This window comes from Phanerochaete carnosa, assembly GCF_000300595.1.
Source record: "Phanerochaete carnosa HHB-10118-sp unplaced genomic scaffold PHACAscaffold_2, whole genome shotgun sequence".
In the NCBI taxonomy this organism is placed as follows: Eukaryota; Fungi; Basidiomycota; class Agaricomycetes; order Polyporales; family Phanerochaetaceae; genus Phanerochaete; species Phanerochaete carnosa.
The window spans coordinates 1,024,229-1,036,858 of record NW_006767629.1 but is presented as its reverse complement, the minus strand read 5'-3'; the positions used below and the strand labels follow the sequence as shown (position 1 = coordinate 1,036,858).

The following is a 12,630-nucleotide window of genomic DNA, read 5'->3' as shown; positions in this document are numbered from 1 at the left end:
AAACACTACGGGCATGAGCTGATTTCAGATCACCTGAAATGTCCTGGTCAAGCCATCAAAACTGTTTCATTTTCGAAGACTTAACCGGGGCTTTCGGGCGTCCCAAAATGATAGATTTGTTACCACTTTCGTAGCCATTTGCAGTGCAGGAACATGATAAATTTTGTGTAGCCTGAAATGAACCTGAAATGACTCAATATGACTACATTTCAGTACAGCAAAGAGTTCATGTTTCAGGAGACTTTGTGGCGCATTTCAGGACATCTGAAAGAACATATGTAGATATCATTTCCGCCTCATGTTTGCAATGAAGAAAGGTCCGGGCAAGGAAAACTTTTGATGGTCCTAAAATTACCATTTACGGCAGATTTGTAGTACATTTCTAGGACGTCTCTGACTTATCTCAAGTAAAAATCTTCTAGCTCATAAAATAGCTTCAAAATTCATCAGAAATGGCAATTTCAGGACCATCAAAAGTTTTCCTTGCCTGGACCTTTCCTCATTGCAAACATGAGGCGGAAATGATATCTACATATGTTCTTTCAGATGTCCTGAAATGCGCCACAAAGTCTCCTGAAACATGAACTCTTTGCTGTACTGAAATGTAGTCATATTGAGTCATTTCAGGTTCATTTCAGGCTACACAAAATTTATCATGTTCCTGCACTGCAAATGGCTACGAAAGTGGTAGCAAATCTATCATTTTGGGACGCCCGAAAGCCCCGGTTAAGTCTTCAAAAATGAAACAGTTTTGATGGCTTGACCAGGACATTTCAGGTGATCTGAAATCAGCTCATGCCCGTAGTGAAATTACATTTCGGGCTTGAGACGTTTCGTCCCTCTTCTAAGTACCTTGTAAGCGGAACGAAATCCTTTAAACGCCTTTTAAGGGCCTTAAAAGGCCCTTGTAAGTACCTTAGAATCTGACTTCTAGGCTATCTCAAGATCAGCGCCTTTCAAGGTCAATTTGTAATTTGGGACAATTCTGGTGTACTGCACGGAATGTTCAAAATTCCTTTCGCTCAAGCCTCTGGTATTTTGCCTTGATTTTTGCTCTGTAGTATTCGTAGTAGTTTATACTACCAAAATAAATAATCCCAATCTCAACAAGAAAGCGTAGCCATGGGGGAATGCAAATTATCAACACTGTCCCGTTTATCAAACGTGGTACAGGGATAGTACTAGGGGAGCCGCCAGAGTCGTTTTACGTGCTGTGGCCCTCCGGAATGTAGCAACGCCGATATGTCAAATGAGACGAGGATGCATACTTTCTTCGACTTCCTACACGTAATAACTTACTATAGCTGGGGTTCAAGTCGGACGTCTGTGCGATTTCATGAAGCGGCCAGTTTACATCTTGTTCTTCAGTGCTCCAGTACTTGGGAGCTCGCTTTCCGAGGTCGCCTGCTGGCAGCGTGTAGTGGGAGGGCGAGGAAGTCCAAGCAGATAGGTATCTGACGGTCGTTATAACTAGCGCTTGCTGTGGCGTGCAAACCTTCAGTGATTGCCGTCTGCGGTGGCGAACACTTCTCGTTGTTGCATGGCAGAAATATTGTGTGCGAGAGGAATAAGCAATAAATAGATAAAGAAAGCACATTGTGGTAGGTGCAACGGATAAATAATTCCAATTATGACGTAGAGCGGGTCAAAATGCGTGAGCAACATACTGAAGAAGTTCGTCGAGAGACTGTTTAAAGCGTCGGTCAGCATGTAAAGTGTCGTCGAGAACGAGCAATACGCACATAGTCCATCTCTTCCAGCTGCTTGAAGGTACTAGAATAAATATCGCGGATCTGCGGATGAAGTGTCTCGAGATCTATTTCTCTGCCAAAGAGCAGCTCGTCCACCGGGTCCAGCGGCGGAAGGTCTGCCCTAGTTGCGGGCATGTCTTTGGACTCAATGATCGCGAGCATTTGTGCCAGTCCGAAATCGTCTTTCGGTAGCACCATGCGCTGAGACTTCGTCGCCGATGGCGCGCGGTTGAACGCACGCGGCGTCGGCGGCGACTGACTCCGGTGCGGCGACTGGCCTCGGTACGACGACGAGTCAGACATGACAGATGCCAGAGACTGTTGGCGGTCGTGGGAAGGTCTGGCTGCCTTGTGGGGGCTGGATGAGGGGCTAGCGGTACGACGGCCGTCAGACGCCCCTTCGCTCGTGGTACGGTAGCTGGAAAGGCGTGACAGAGGTGAAGCAGCACGTGCGGCGACAGCCGTATTGGTGGGCGTAGGTGATCTGGCATTCATCGTTTGCGCATTAGGAGTCGCAGAGCGGGAGGTATTAGGCCCGCCTTCAGCCGTAGAGTATACTGATGGCGTCCCAATGGAGTCGGTACCATCGCGATATACAGGCTGTGGAGTATGCTGGGCAGCTCTCGGCTGTCTGACCTGGCTCAGCACGCGATCAAGTTTGGCACCGAGGCCATCCTTGCTACGACTGATGACGCCGTGTAGCAAATCGCTTTGAGTGGTGCTCCCGTTAGAACCGACCTCGCTCTGCCACTCGACTTCGACGATGTCACTGATGTCGTACATCGTACCGCTGGCATCCATGTACGAGTATCGCATGCGATCATCAAGTTCGTGGCGCGAGCTGCGGATCATGCCAGCATTGCCAGGGAGTAGCACGTCGAGACCGCGGGACGAATTCGCCTGGGCAGACAGGATCGCACGCTGGTTCGCACGCGTCGCGGCGCGCTGAGCAGCAATGATCTCCTGTTTGGACATCTGCTTCTTGGGCTCATCCGGCCCCGTAGTCGAGTCAGTTGCGATGCTGGAGATGCTCAGTGAAGCACGATGAAGCTTCTGCAGGGCAATCTCATCGAGAGGTGCCGACAAACGACGGGAAGAGGGTCGGTAAGCTACCGCTCTACGTAGTATGAAGATAGGATCGTCAGGTCCAATGTCTTCTGAGCTACTCAAGAGCATCGCTGAGTCAGCAGAGCGACGCTTGCTATCAACAGAGCGCCTATATGCCGGCGGTCTTGGGTACGCGTCAATGACCTTGCTCGTCGGGGCCAGCTCTTTCTCTATAGAGGCGGTTGTAGTTGGTGTAAGTAAACAGATACGGTTGAAGTCACTGACCGGAACCGTGGATGTCCACTGCGAGGCAGTAGCGGACACGGGACGAGCTGCGTCGTTTCGCAGGCTTGTCTTCGACCTCGTCCCCACCGTCCACGACGCCCTCAGCGATGCCAAAGCGTTCCAAGCCATGTTCAATTACCTCAGCAACCGTGGCATTCTTCGGGAAGACGAAGATCTTCTTGCGCTGAGTCTGCGAGATACCAGGCGACGAGATGATGTCCCCCGGGCGGTCGCGTAGCGTATCCTTGAAGACGATCGCTTCTGTGAGTGGGTCAAAGACCATGTCGTCTGGCAAGTCTTCTGGATGGATCACCAGTTGCAAAGCGAAACGGACGGAGGGCGAACTAAACCGTTCGGGCGTAACAGTTGCACCACTGATTGACAAGAAGTGATTCGAACGCGGCGAGCCCATGTCGTCCTCTACACTTTCAGCCATGAGGGTGTCCTCGCCGTCGTCACCAGTGATGCTCTCCTCCTTCTCCCCACGCTTGCGGTTTAGATAGAACTTGACCGCGGAGTCGTCCGTAAAATCGTTCATAGGAAGCTTCTTGATTGCGGGGTGCATCGAGAGGTTACTTGCCACGGAGCTGATACTTCCCACGCTGCTACGCTTCACCTTGGGCAACTCCATCGCGGCCTCGACGAGCGACTCAAACACGCCGAGCGGCCTTTCGTGCGACATGAGCTGAGCAGATGAGCCCTCGACCTGCTTGATCGTGAGATAGTAGTCGCTGTCGCCGTCGCCGGTAGGAAGGCGGAATCGCTGAATTGCCTGGCGAACAAGGTCTGAGGCTGTGGTCGACGAGTTGAGCAGAACGGTCTTGAACGTTGCTTCTGTTTGCAGGTTCTCCCCGGCGAAGACACGGATAACGCTGAGGTCGGGCAGACCGACCCCTTGACCATCCATACCACCCGGCGAAAGAACAAGTGATCCAGGGCGGGGCCGGCCACCCGCAGTGAGTCCGCTGCTTGAGCTCGTGGTAGAACTGAACGACATGGAGCCCATGATGGCAGACGTAGACTGCAAACCATACGACGGCTGGGCCTCCGGCGGCGAAGCGGGCGAGCGGTTGAGATATTGCTGGTACAGAGCCTGTTGCTGTTGGTCACGCTGACGCAGCTGCGTGGCATGTTGAGAGATCTGCGGATGAATGGAGCCTTGGGCACCCTGTTGAGCTTGGCCTTGAGCGCGACGAGGGTCGGCGGAGTTCTTGGCCTGCAGTATCGCCTGTTGTTGCTGCTGTCTAGCGCTGGAAGTGACCGGCGATGAGCCGTCCGAGTGTTGTTGGCTGCTAGAGCGACCAGACTCGCCAGAATTCCTGCTGGATATGTTATCGACACTGCCACCGCTGGCGAGGCTTCCGTTGTCCGAGCTAGCCCCAGCGTTATTCTTGTCCTTGCTCTTATCTTTCTTGCGTCCAAACAAACCAGCGAGTACACCGCCTTTCTTCTTCTTGTCCTTGCTGCCTTCGTCGTCAGTCGTACTCTCTGTCCGCGAATCGCGCTCCTTGCGCAGTTTGGCTGGAGAGGCTTTCTGCTCGGGCGCGCCGCCACTGGGACGCCCGTTGCCTTTATTCGCCTTCTTGCGCTGATCCTGTTCGAGCGCCTCGATCTCCTCGCGTGTACGCTTGCGCTCTTCTGGTCGTTGCCGCACGACCTCGCTGGGGAGCAAAGGCCCACTGGGTTGAAATTCATCAACGGACCTGGCCACAGCCGGAGTGATAGAGACCTTGCGTGTCTCAGTGACTGCAGCAGGGTCCATGACCTTCGATACAGAGGATGTTGGAGAACTGGAGGCCACATCAGTCTGGCTAACCGCAGACTGCTCCTGGGAAGTCGAGGTAGGGACAGCCAACGGCTGCTGAGCGGCTGGAGAGATGGTACGTTGTTGCTCCTGCTGCAAACGCTGCTGAATCATCTCCTGCTTGCGAATCGCGTCTTGTTGCTGCTGCTCAAGACCACCGTCGGGGGCGGAAGATGTGACCACCACTTGGTCTTGTGACTTCTGCTGCTCGGTGCGCATGCTTTCTACAGTGCCCTCCTCCCAGCTGATACCGTCGTCCGGCTCCATCCCAGGGGGCAACTCCGCGTCAACACCTCCGGCCTTCTCACGCTCTTCCAGAGCTAGCTCTTCGGCGAGATCGGGGTCTATATCCGAGTAATCTTCGTCATCCCACTCAATGTCCTCGTCATCTTCTTCCTCGTCATCACCCCAGACAGCGGGGGGATACCGATGTACGTTCATGTTGGCAGTAAAGATGACGCTACGGATCGAGTGAGAACGACCACGTAGGCCCCCGCGGCTCCCACCGGGGGTTGGGGAGGGCGACGCATGATTTGAACCGGTACGCGACGAAAGCAGTCTATCGCGAGTCTCTGCAAGTTCCGCTTGCGTTGCTGATGCCAACTATCGGACAGTTGACGGTCAGGAAGCACAGAGTAACGTGACAAGCCTTCACACTCACATCAACATTGCGATGCTTGTTGAGACGAGCCAGGCGTTCGAACGGCGTCTCGATGTTTTCGGCGGGAATATATCCCACTTCTTGGGTTTTGAGAACGCGCACAAGCCACCAGTAGCTGTTACTGTCGTCCATCAGGAACAGACTGTCCCCTTTAACGACATTGGCTTGGCCTTCCACGGTCGCCGCAAAGCTATGAAGGGCGTAGACCAGGTCAAAGTCGATAGACTCGTTCGGGATAGACAGTGAAGAGGAGCCGTCGTCTTCATCCATGTAGTCATCTCCGTTCTCCCCGTCAGAGTCGTCCTCCAGTACGGAATGTTCTTCGTCCGAAGGGTAGCCCATGTCGTGAGAGTGGTGGGAATGCTCGTCTGTGGCGATTTGGTCGCGAAGGTCGTAAGTATCCTGTCTGACAGGACGACGGACAGAACGATCGTCATTAGCTTGCATGATGGTGCGAGAGGTGGTACAAGGAGACGCAGTCCCCGGGATATCAGTGTTCCAAAGTTAACAACGGTAGAGGTATTACCGACTGGTACAGATAATCGAGAAGTGAAGGGGTATTCCAATTACAGCGGAGATAACGCAAGTTCGGATGAGTGGAAGGAGTGTTGTGGCAAATTCGCAAAAAGAAAGGCAAGAGGATGACAAGATTCTAGTATACGCGAAGGATGGGAGTCTGGCTCTAGGTAGGCCAGCTGGAATGTAGCACTAGCGGCAAACTAGCGGTGGCCGTCGATACGCAAGCTGATGGTCCGGAACAAACTGATCAAGCGTCTCTGATACCAAAGTCAGTAGTAATGAGCTTACTTACCGTGTTTTATCAGCACAGTAGCAATATCCGACAAACATCTTCAGTCGCAATAATGATAGCAATGAAGCCAAGAGTATGAAGATCTAAAAGACAGCTATACTAGATGCACCGAATAAGTAATATTGCCGGACACACTTGAAGGACTGCCAACAGCTTCTGGCCAGCTGAACGAACCCTGATACCGGTGATGTCGGCTCACCAATAGTCTTAGCGTCGACCTGCACTGGCGTGAAACTGGATGATGCGGACACTATCCGGCCACGCGGGACATATATGCCTCTAAAGCTCGTCGACAGCCCTTCGACAGCCCTTCGACATAGTCAGATCTGGACTTGCTACTATTCTGGGGATCGTAATATACTCATGGTAATCCGCGCTCAACGTTCCTGTGCAAGTGACAAACATTGAAGTCTCTCTGAAACTTGCCTTCCATGGTGTACAAACTCCCATTTCGGGTCTGTGCAAGTGGGCTCGTGTACAACGCGTACATCTGTGTGTGCAGCTCTTGATCACGGTTAGCTCATTGACCACAATTAGCAAACAGATTTGCCTGCTTCGCGCAACTGGCGTACATACTGGCTATGGACTCTTATTTGCCTCTAAGCTACAAGGCGTGTGACATTACTCCAGCAAGCAATGACCATAAGTAGCAGGCGTTAGCTAGATTGCTTATGTGGATAACAACGCTAGTAAGTTCCCCCTAGCGCTGTTCGAACAGACCCCACCACTTGCTCGTCACCTTCATCTACCCAGCTCCGCGCGTACAGCGATTGTTACTACAAGCATGGCCAAGGGAATCTCAACGCCTGCACCAGATTCCCCTCGGTCGTCAGAGTCGCCTGTGCCTGTCGGGCTACAGGGCGAACTGGAGCAAGAACTCCTCGGGCTCGCGAACGCATTGTATAACCTCGGCACAACTGTGGTTAGCGATCTGACAAAAGAGAAGGACAAACCTGGCGGCGGCGGCAAGCAAGTTGGTATGCGAGTGTACGTGCTCTTATTATTCGCCTTGGGTCTGTGCTAATGTGAGTTTACAGGAACGATGTCATAAACCACCTGGCCGCCATCGACAACATGTCCCAGAATGTTTCCACCATGATTCCAGTGCAGGTGCTCGCTGAGATTGACAATTCGCGAAACCCGATGCAGTTGACACGGGACAGGCTAGAGCGAGCGGCGACAGAGAACCAGTTCATGAATGGCAAGATACAAGCAATCAAAGTAGGCATTTCTGTCATATTATCCTCTTGAGTTCAGCGCTTCCCTTGCGGTCTGCGACTGCGACTTGCTTGGTCCATACACCTTCCATCCCATGCAAAACTGATCATACCGTTACAGTCCTACAGGGAGTACTATAACGAGGCTCTAATGCAGAGCTTCCCTGACCTGAAGGAATACCTCAGTGAATCCTCCGGCACCAACGTCCAAGTACCGCCCATACCCGGATCCTCTGCACATCTGAATGGCAATGCAAACGGGAACGGCATGCACGGCTGAAATGGATTTAAGCCCCCACATTCTCCGACTGGTGCAGTGGGCATATCTGAGCTTTCAAGTGGGCGAATGTTATGGCGCCGTTCTGCCCTCCCTTCACAACCGGCAACTTCGTCCCGTGTCGCTCTCATCGAACGTACGACTCGCCGCATTTCCGCCTGGACCGGACTTCCCATATCGACGGAGACGCTCTGATCACGTTCGATGTGCGGACAATGTCTCAGGATCGACAGCTTGGAGAGAGTCTCTGATGTACGAGACGTCGTCCTGTCTAGAAAGCCAAACGGTGGCATGCGCTGGCGATGCCATTGCTACGGGCCTTCGGACGTTGTTGAATGCTACTCACGGCTCCGATTGTCCTGGGGAGTCATGTTCTCTTGCCCTCTCACGTCCCCCCAGAAGAGTATAATCCCCCCTGCTGACCCCTTCGGTTGTGCTTTGTATTCTTTAGCAGAGCGACCATGCCGATTCACACCTTCCTGATTTGTTCACACTCAGTACAGATTTGATCGCCATGTATTAATTTGGTCGTCTTGGTTACAGTGTGGAAAACTCTTCGAGTGGTGCCTGTCCCAAGTATTTCGTATTGGATTCTCGTCTGAACTTTCGCCCGGCAAGACGCGGTCGCAGTCATGCCGGCGAATCTGTCGATGAACGAAAATATCCATTCCAAGCTTGCTCTACGCACTCATCATTGCCTCCCAAGGCTCGCCCTTTCTTTTTCTTTTCTTCATTCTCTCTAAACTCTCCAAAATACCTCGTCGCCGACGCTTTGAGCGTGATATATACCACTGCACCGTATCATCCCACCCCGGAGGCGTCTCACAATTGCTACACCTAACATCTCCATTCTTTCATACCCGATCTGACCCTCGCCTCCCCTGAACAACGGCCACTCGTTTCGATCTGCTGCAAGACATCCGGACAAAGTTTTGAACACTATACAACATTACCAGGATGTCGAACTACTGTCAGGCCTACGCTGCGCTCACCCAGTCGTCTTCGCGCTCGGAGGTCGCGACCGTCTTGCAGTCTATCGCCGATGGTGAGCGAATTTTCCTTTTCCCGCGAAGCTATCTGACGCGTAAGAAAGCCGCGATGATGTGCAGCGACCGCACAGAGCTCATTCAAATGATTCTTGATGACATTACGCTCTTGATGAAAAGCTCGTCTTCCAATAAATCACGACTCACTGCGAAAGGTGAAACTTGAGTCTACGCGACAAATGGAGCGTTACTGAACATAAAAGGTAGACACTGCGCCAGCACTGGCTGCAATCAAGGCCCTTGGAAAGCATCCTGCCGGATCCCAAGTGGTGGCTACTCGCCAGAACCTCATTTCCCTTCTTGACACGTTCAGGGCCTTCAAAGACGATGCAGAGGCTTCCAATGAAGCTCTCAAATGTGTTTGCAACGCGCTACTGCTCATCGAGCCCTCCCGAAAGCTCTTCATCCAGAAGGGTGTCGGGGGAAGCGAATTCACGTTCGACCTTCTCGAGGTGCGTACACGTGTCCCACTACCCGTCATTCGCTCACCCTGTGCATAGAAAACGGCGTCTCCGGAACGGATCTTCCTCTGCTCACGCCTCATATTCCTCACGACCGTTTCCATAGCCAGTGCCGGCGATTACATCAAGGGTCTCATTGAAAATAAGCCCCCGGGACACCACAACAATGTCGTCGAGATCATTGGTGGGAAGCTTGAAAACCTCACTACCAGCATACTAGGAAGTGAGAAGATGGCTCGTGAGGCTATGTCCGAGCTGCTGAAAGCCCTATTCAATATACTGTTACATTATCCGAAGGTACGTGCTCTGTATCTAATGGAGCAGCGACAGGCTCATCACAGTGCAGCTTGCCGACGATTCTCCAAGCACTAGTGATGGGAAGAAGGTCATCGGGGACTGCTGGAGCGACCGGCTGGATGGGTATGACGTTCCTTTTAATTTAACGCTTTCTGGTACTGATATCTTTCCAGTATTCTTCCACCGCTGCTGCGGCTTTTTAACTTACTACCGCCAACTTTCCCCGCGCCCCTGGCCTCCCCCATGATCTATGTGATCCACGCGCTCATCACCATTCCCGTAACCCCGTCACTCCGATCGAAGTGGTTTCCGCCGCTAAGCAACCCTGCCTCACCACGGTCGTCATCCAAGCCGATCTCCCCTGTCAGTTCTCCGCCGGCACCCGACTCGCCCACAGCCTCGGGCAGCCGCAGCGAATCTCCCAACAGCAAGGAGTCAAAGCATGGCGCATTCGACCGCGCGTTTTCTAGGCTATCCGTCGCGCGCAAGTCGTCGCACCGGTCGTCGTCTACCCAGCCCAATCAAGACACCCTGCTCCGCGCATTCGACTTGCTAGATGTGACCCTTTCGCATTACCTTCCGAGCGACATAGACCCTGATGATGGCACCGTGCGAGAACGCTGCCAAACTGAGAGCGACAGTACCCTCGATGACCTCGTCTGTCCTCTGGTACTACTCATCACGAAGCTCTGCCAGGCTGAGGAAGGTGCACGGAAACGTATGCGAGACTGGATTTTGCCGGAAGACCTTGACCGGACAAGCCCGCTCGAGGAACGTGCGGACCTGCTGGGCAGAAGCTTGCGGCTCCTGGGCTGCATTCACCATAGTCGGCTCAAAGACGCCACCGGCGAGATGCTATATGCTGTCTGTGATTCAGATCGTAAGGACCCGTGAAGTTGTCTACGAGTGAATCGTGTGTTAACTATACTTCTCTCACGTAGCGAGTACACTAGCGTCGTACGTTGGTTACGGCAACGTCGCTGGCTTTCTGTTCAACAAAGGCATCATGAGCGCGCCTCCCTCTGCGGGCCACGGTCCACCGTCGACGACCGCGGACGGCACGCCGATCAATCCTATCACAGGCGTCGCGCAGCAGCAGAACGACACGGGCCCGGAGATGACAGAGGAGGAGAAGGAGCGCGAGGCTGAGAAACTCTTCGTGCTGTTCGATCGGCTCGAGAAGAGCGGCGCTCTCCCGTCCAGCCAAAATCCCATTCGGAAGGCGATCTCGGAAGGTAAGGGCCCGGCATATTAACTTATAACACGGTCTTGTTAAGTAGGTTCCGCACCCCCCACTTAACTTATTGCGATGTTGTTTGTATTTGTGAAGGTGTTCCGATGCTGGCGTCCTATATCCGTTATCCCTTACTTTATTCGTTCTTCGTGCATGCCTCTCACCATTCATCAATTGATTTCTGCATAACTTAACATGATACCCTACTCCAGTCTCCAGTAGAACAAGTAGTAATGTAACCGGCAAATAATGCTATCAACGGGTGTTGTGCCATTCTTATATATTTAAAATCTGTTGGTGAGAGAGCCCACGGCACCCCATTCGATGATAGCAGTGTCGATGTCTTGAAGGAGTTCTCTGATGATAGGGTGGTGATGAACGACATCATAGCGTGAAGGGTTCGCGGTCGTTTGTGCATTTAGAGTGCGCTTGAACTTCAAAGGCACAACGGGTGCATCTGTTGGAGCCTGAGGACGAAGAGTTGGATTCTCAGTAGTGGAGATCGGGGGAACACAGAGGAAAGCTGAAGAGGATGTGTTTGGGTTGATAGGGTCCAGGATACGCCTAAAAGATCGCTGAGCAGACACAGGAACATGAAGAGCGTTCTTCAGGGAAACGCGACGCGAAGCTTCTTTGCGCTCAACGGCAAGGACAGAAGGACTAGGTTCGAGAGATGTAGAGCTAGAGTCGCTGCCGAGTTCTGCAAGTATGGGGGTTTGTGGCGGGGCAGAAGGGCTCCAGTCCTTGCACGACAGTGAGAGTCGCATGCGACGGTCGCCTGGTCCGTAGATAGCATGTCGCTTATGCCTGTGTGACTCCCCCTTCTCATCTGAGAATGGAGTGACGGTCTTGGCCTTCAAGTGCCGTAGAGACGTCGATCGAGGAAGAGAAGATGCATGCTTAGAGTCGAGCTTCAGAGGACTCTCCAGACAGGACAAGCTTGCAAGAACGTGCATGCTCTTTGCTTTTCTAAAGCTTTCCGAGGACTGGGAGGGCGGCAGAGGGGCAGGATCGGGCGTATGTAGACAGGGCCCGGAAGAGTCGTCGCTTGCACCAAAAGTCAAGTCAAACCCAGGAGAGACGCTGACCCAGGAGCGCTGCGAAGAGAGACTGCTAGAAGAGGAGAACGACCGACTGCCAGTGTCTTCACAAGCGGTTATGTTGGCGGCTGCAGCGAGGGAGCCAGCGGAGACAGAGCGACTCGATCCAAGGTTGTGCAGCCCAAGCCCAGCTCCACTACTATCATTTGAAGGGTTCGGTTTGTTGAGCGAGAAGGATGTTACGCTGAGAGGAGAGATAGGTTGGGTCTGCAGCCATCCGTTCAGCCCGCTCGACTTATCGGCGGCTTGAACAAGAGCTCACCTGAATGCTTCCATTCTCGGAATTGACGCTGTTTACACTCGGGAAGGAATAGATAGATGCGCTTCGTGAGGGAGCGAGTTGATACAGGGAGGGTGGTTGAAGGCGACAGCCAACGAAGGGACGGTCAAAATTCATCGAGGGACTGGAAACATTGTCACGTTGACCAGAAGGAACTGTTCTAAGGGGACTTAGTTTGAAGCGGTGCGGATCGTCTTCAATAATGGCGACCTTTGTCTCCATCGTCCGTTTTGCCTCGAAAATACTGGGACTAGGACTTGGAGGCATCGTATCGCAAGTGTAGCAGGGGAACGTCGTGTGAGAGATTTTCCTCCTTCGACTACCACTCTGAGGAGAATAAGAAGGTCAGTATGTACAAT

The 12,630-nt window shown here is 52.8% G+C and overlaps 4 protein-coding genes across 4 annotated transcripts; 2 read left to right on the top strand and 2 right to left on the bottom strand.

The window, feature by feature from the left end:
- Positions 1–1,564: 1,564 nt before the first annotated feature.
- On the bottom strand, positions 1,565–6,264 carry PHACADRAFT_249196 (uncharacterized protein). The gene is made up of 4 exons (XM_007391549.1): positions 5,549–6,264; positions 3,084–5,490; positions 1,743–3,028; positions 1,565–1,687 (listed from the first exon to the last, which is right to left on the bottom strand). The coding sequence occupies exons 1-4, from the start codon at positions 5,888–5,890 to the stop codon at positions 1,646–1,648; spliced, it is 4,077 nt and encodes a 1,358-aa protein (XP_007391611.1). The 5' UTR covers positions 5,891–6,264; the 3' UTR covers positions 1,565–1,645.
- Positions 6,265–7,125: 861 nt separating this feature from the next.
- PHACADRAFT_249193 (uncharacterized protein) lies at positions 7,126–8,250 on the top strand. Its single transcript, XM_007391548.1, has 3 exons — positions 7,126–7,346; positions 7,397–7,580; positions 7,698–8,250. Exons 1-3 carry the CDS (start codon positions 7,144–7,146, stop codon positions 7,854–7,856), a joined length of 546 nt encoding a protein of 181 aa, XP_007391610.1. The 5' UTR covers positions 7,126–7,143; the 3' UTR covers positions 7,857–8,250.
- Positions 8,251–8,810: 560 nt separating this feature from the next.
- On the top strand, positions 8,811–10,912 carry PHACADRAFT_86250 (uncharacterized protein; the record flags this gene model as incomplete). The annotated part of the gene is made up of 6 exons (XM_007391547.1): positions 8,811–9,054; positions 9,107–9,351; positions 9,400–9,657; positions 9,707–9,780; positions 9,831–10,537; positions 10,599–10,912. 6 exons carry the CDS (start codon positions 8,811–8,813, stop codon positions 10,910–10,912), a joined length of 1,842 nt encoding a protein of 613 aa, XP_007391609.1.
- Positions 10,913–11,175: 263 nt separating this feature from the next.
- On the bottom strand, positions 11,176–12,538 carry PHACADRAFT_25157 (uncharacterized protein; the record flags this gene model as incomplete). Its single annotated transcript, XM_007391237.1, has 2 exons — positions 11,176–12,198; positions 12,254–12,538. 2 exons carry the CDS (start codon positions 12,536–12,538, stop codon positions 11,176–11,178), a joined length of 1,308 nt encoding a protein of 435 aa, XP_007391299.1.
- Between the last annotated feature and the right edge of the window lie 92 nt (positions 12,539–12,630).

Excerpts from the sequence above, each read along its gene's own strand:
- PHACADRAFT_249196 (XM_007391549.1), bottom strand. The coding sequence starts at position 5,890 with ATGGGCTACCCTTCGGACGAAGAACATTCCGTACTGGAGGACGACTCT. Across the intron at positions 5,491-5,548 it reads ACAAGCATCGCAATGTTGAT|TTGGCATCAGCAACGCAAGC; the intron begins GTGAGTGTGAAG and ends ACTGTCCGATAG. Across the intron at positions 3,029-3,083 it reads AGTGGACATCCACGGTTCCG|AGAAAGAGCTGGCCCCGACG; the intron begins GTCAGTGACTTC and ends CCGCCTCTATAG.
- PHACADRAFT_249193 (XM_007391548.1), top strand. The coding sequence starts at position 7,144 with ATGGCCAAGGGAATCTCAACGCCTGCACCAGATTCCCCTCGGTCGTCA. Across the intron at positions 7,347-7,396 it reads AAGCAAGTTGGTATGCGAGT|GAACGATGTCATAAACCACC; the intron begins GTACGTGCTCTT and ends GTGAGTTTACAG. Across the intron at positions 7,581-7,697 it reads GCAAGATACAAGCAATCAAA|TCCTACAGGGAGTACTATAA; the intron begins GTAGGCATTTCT and ends ATACCGTTACAG.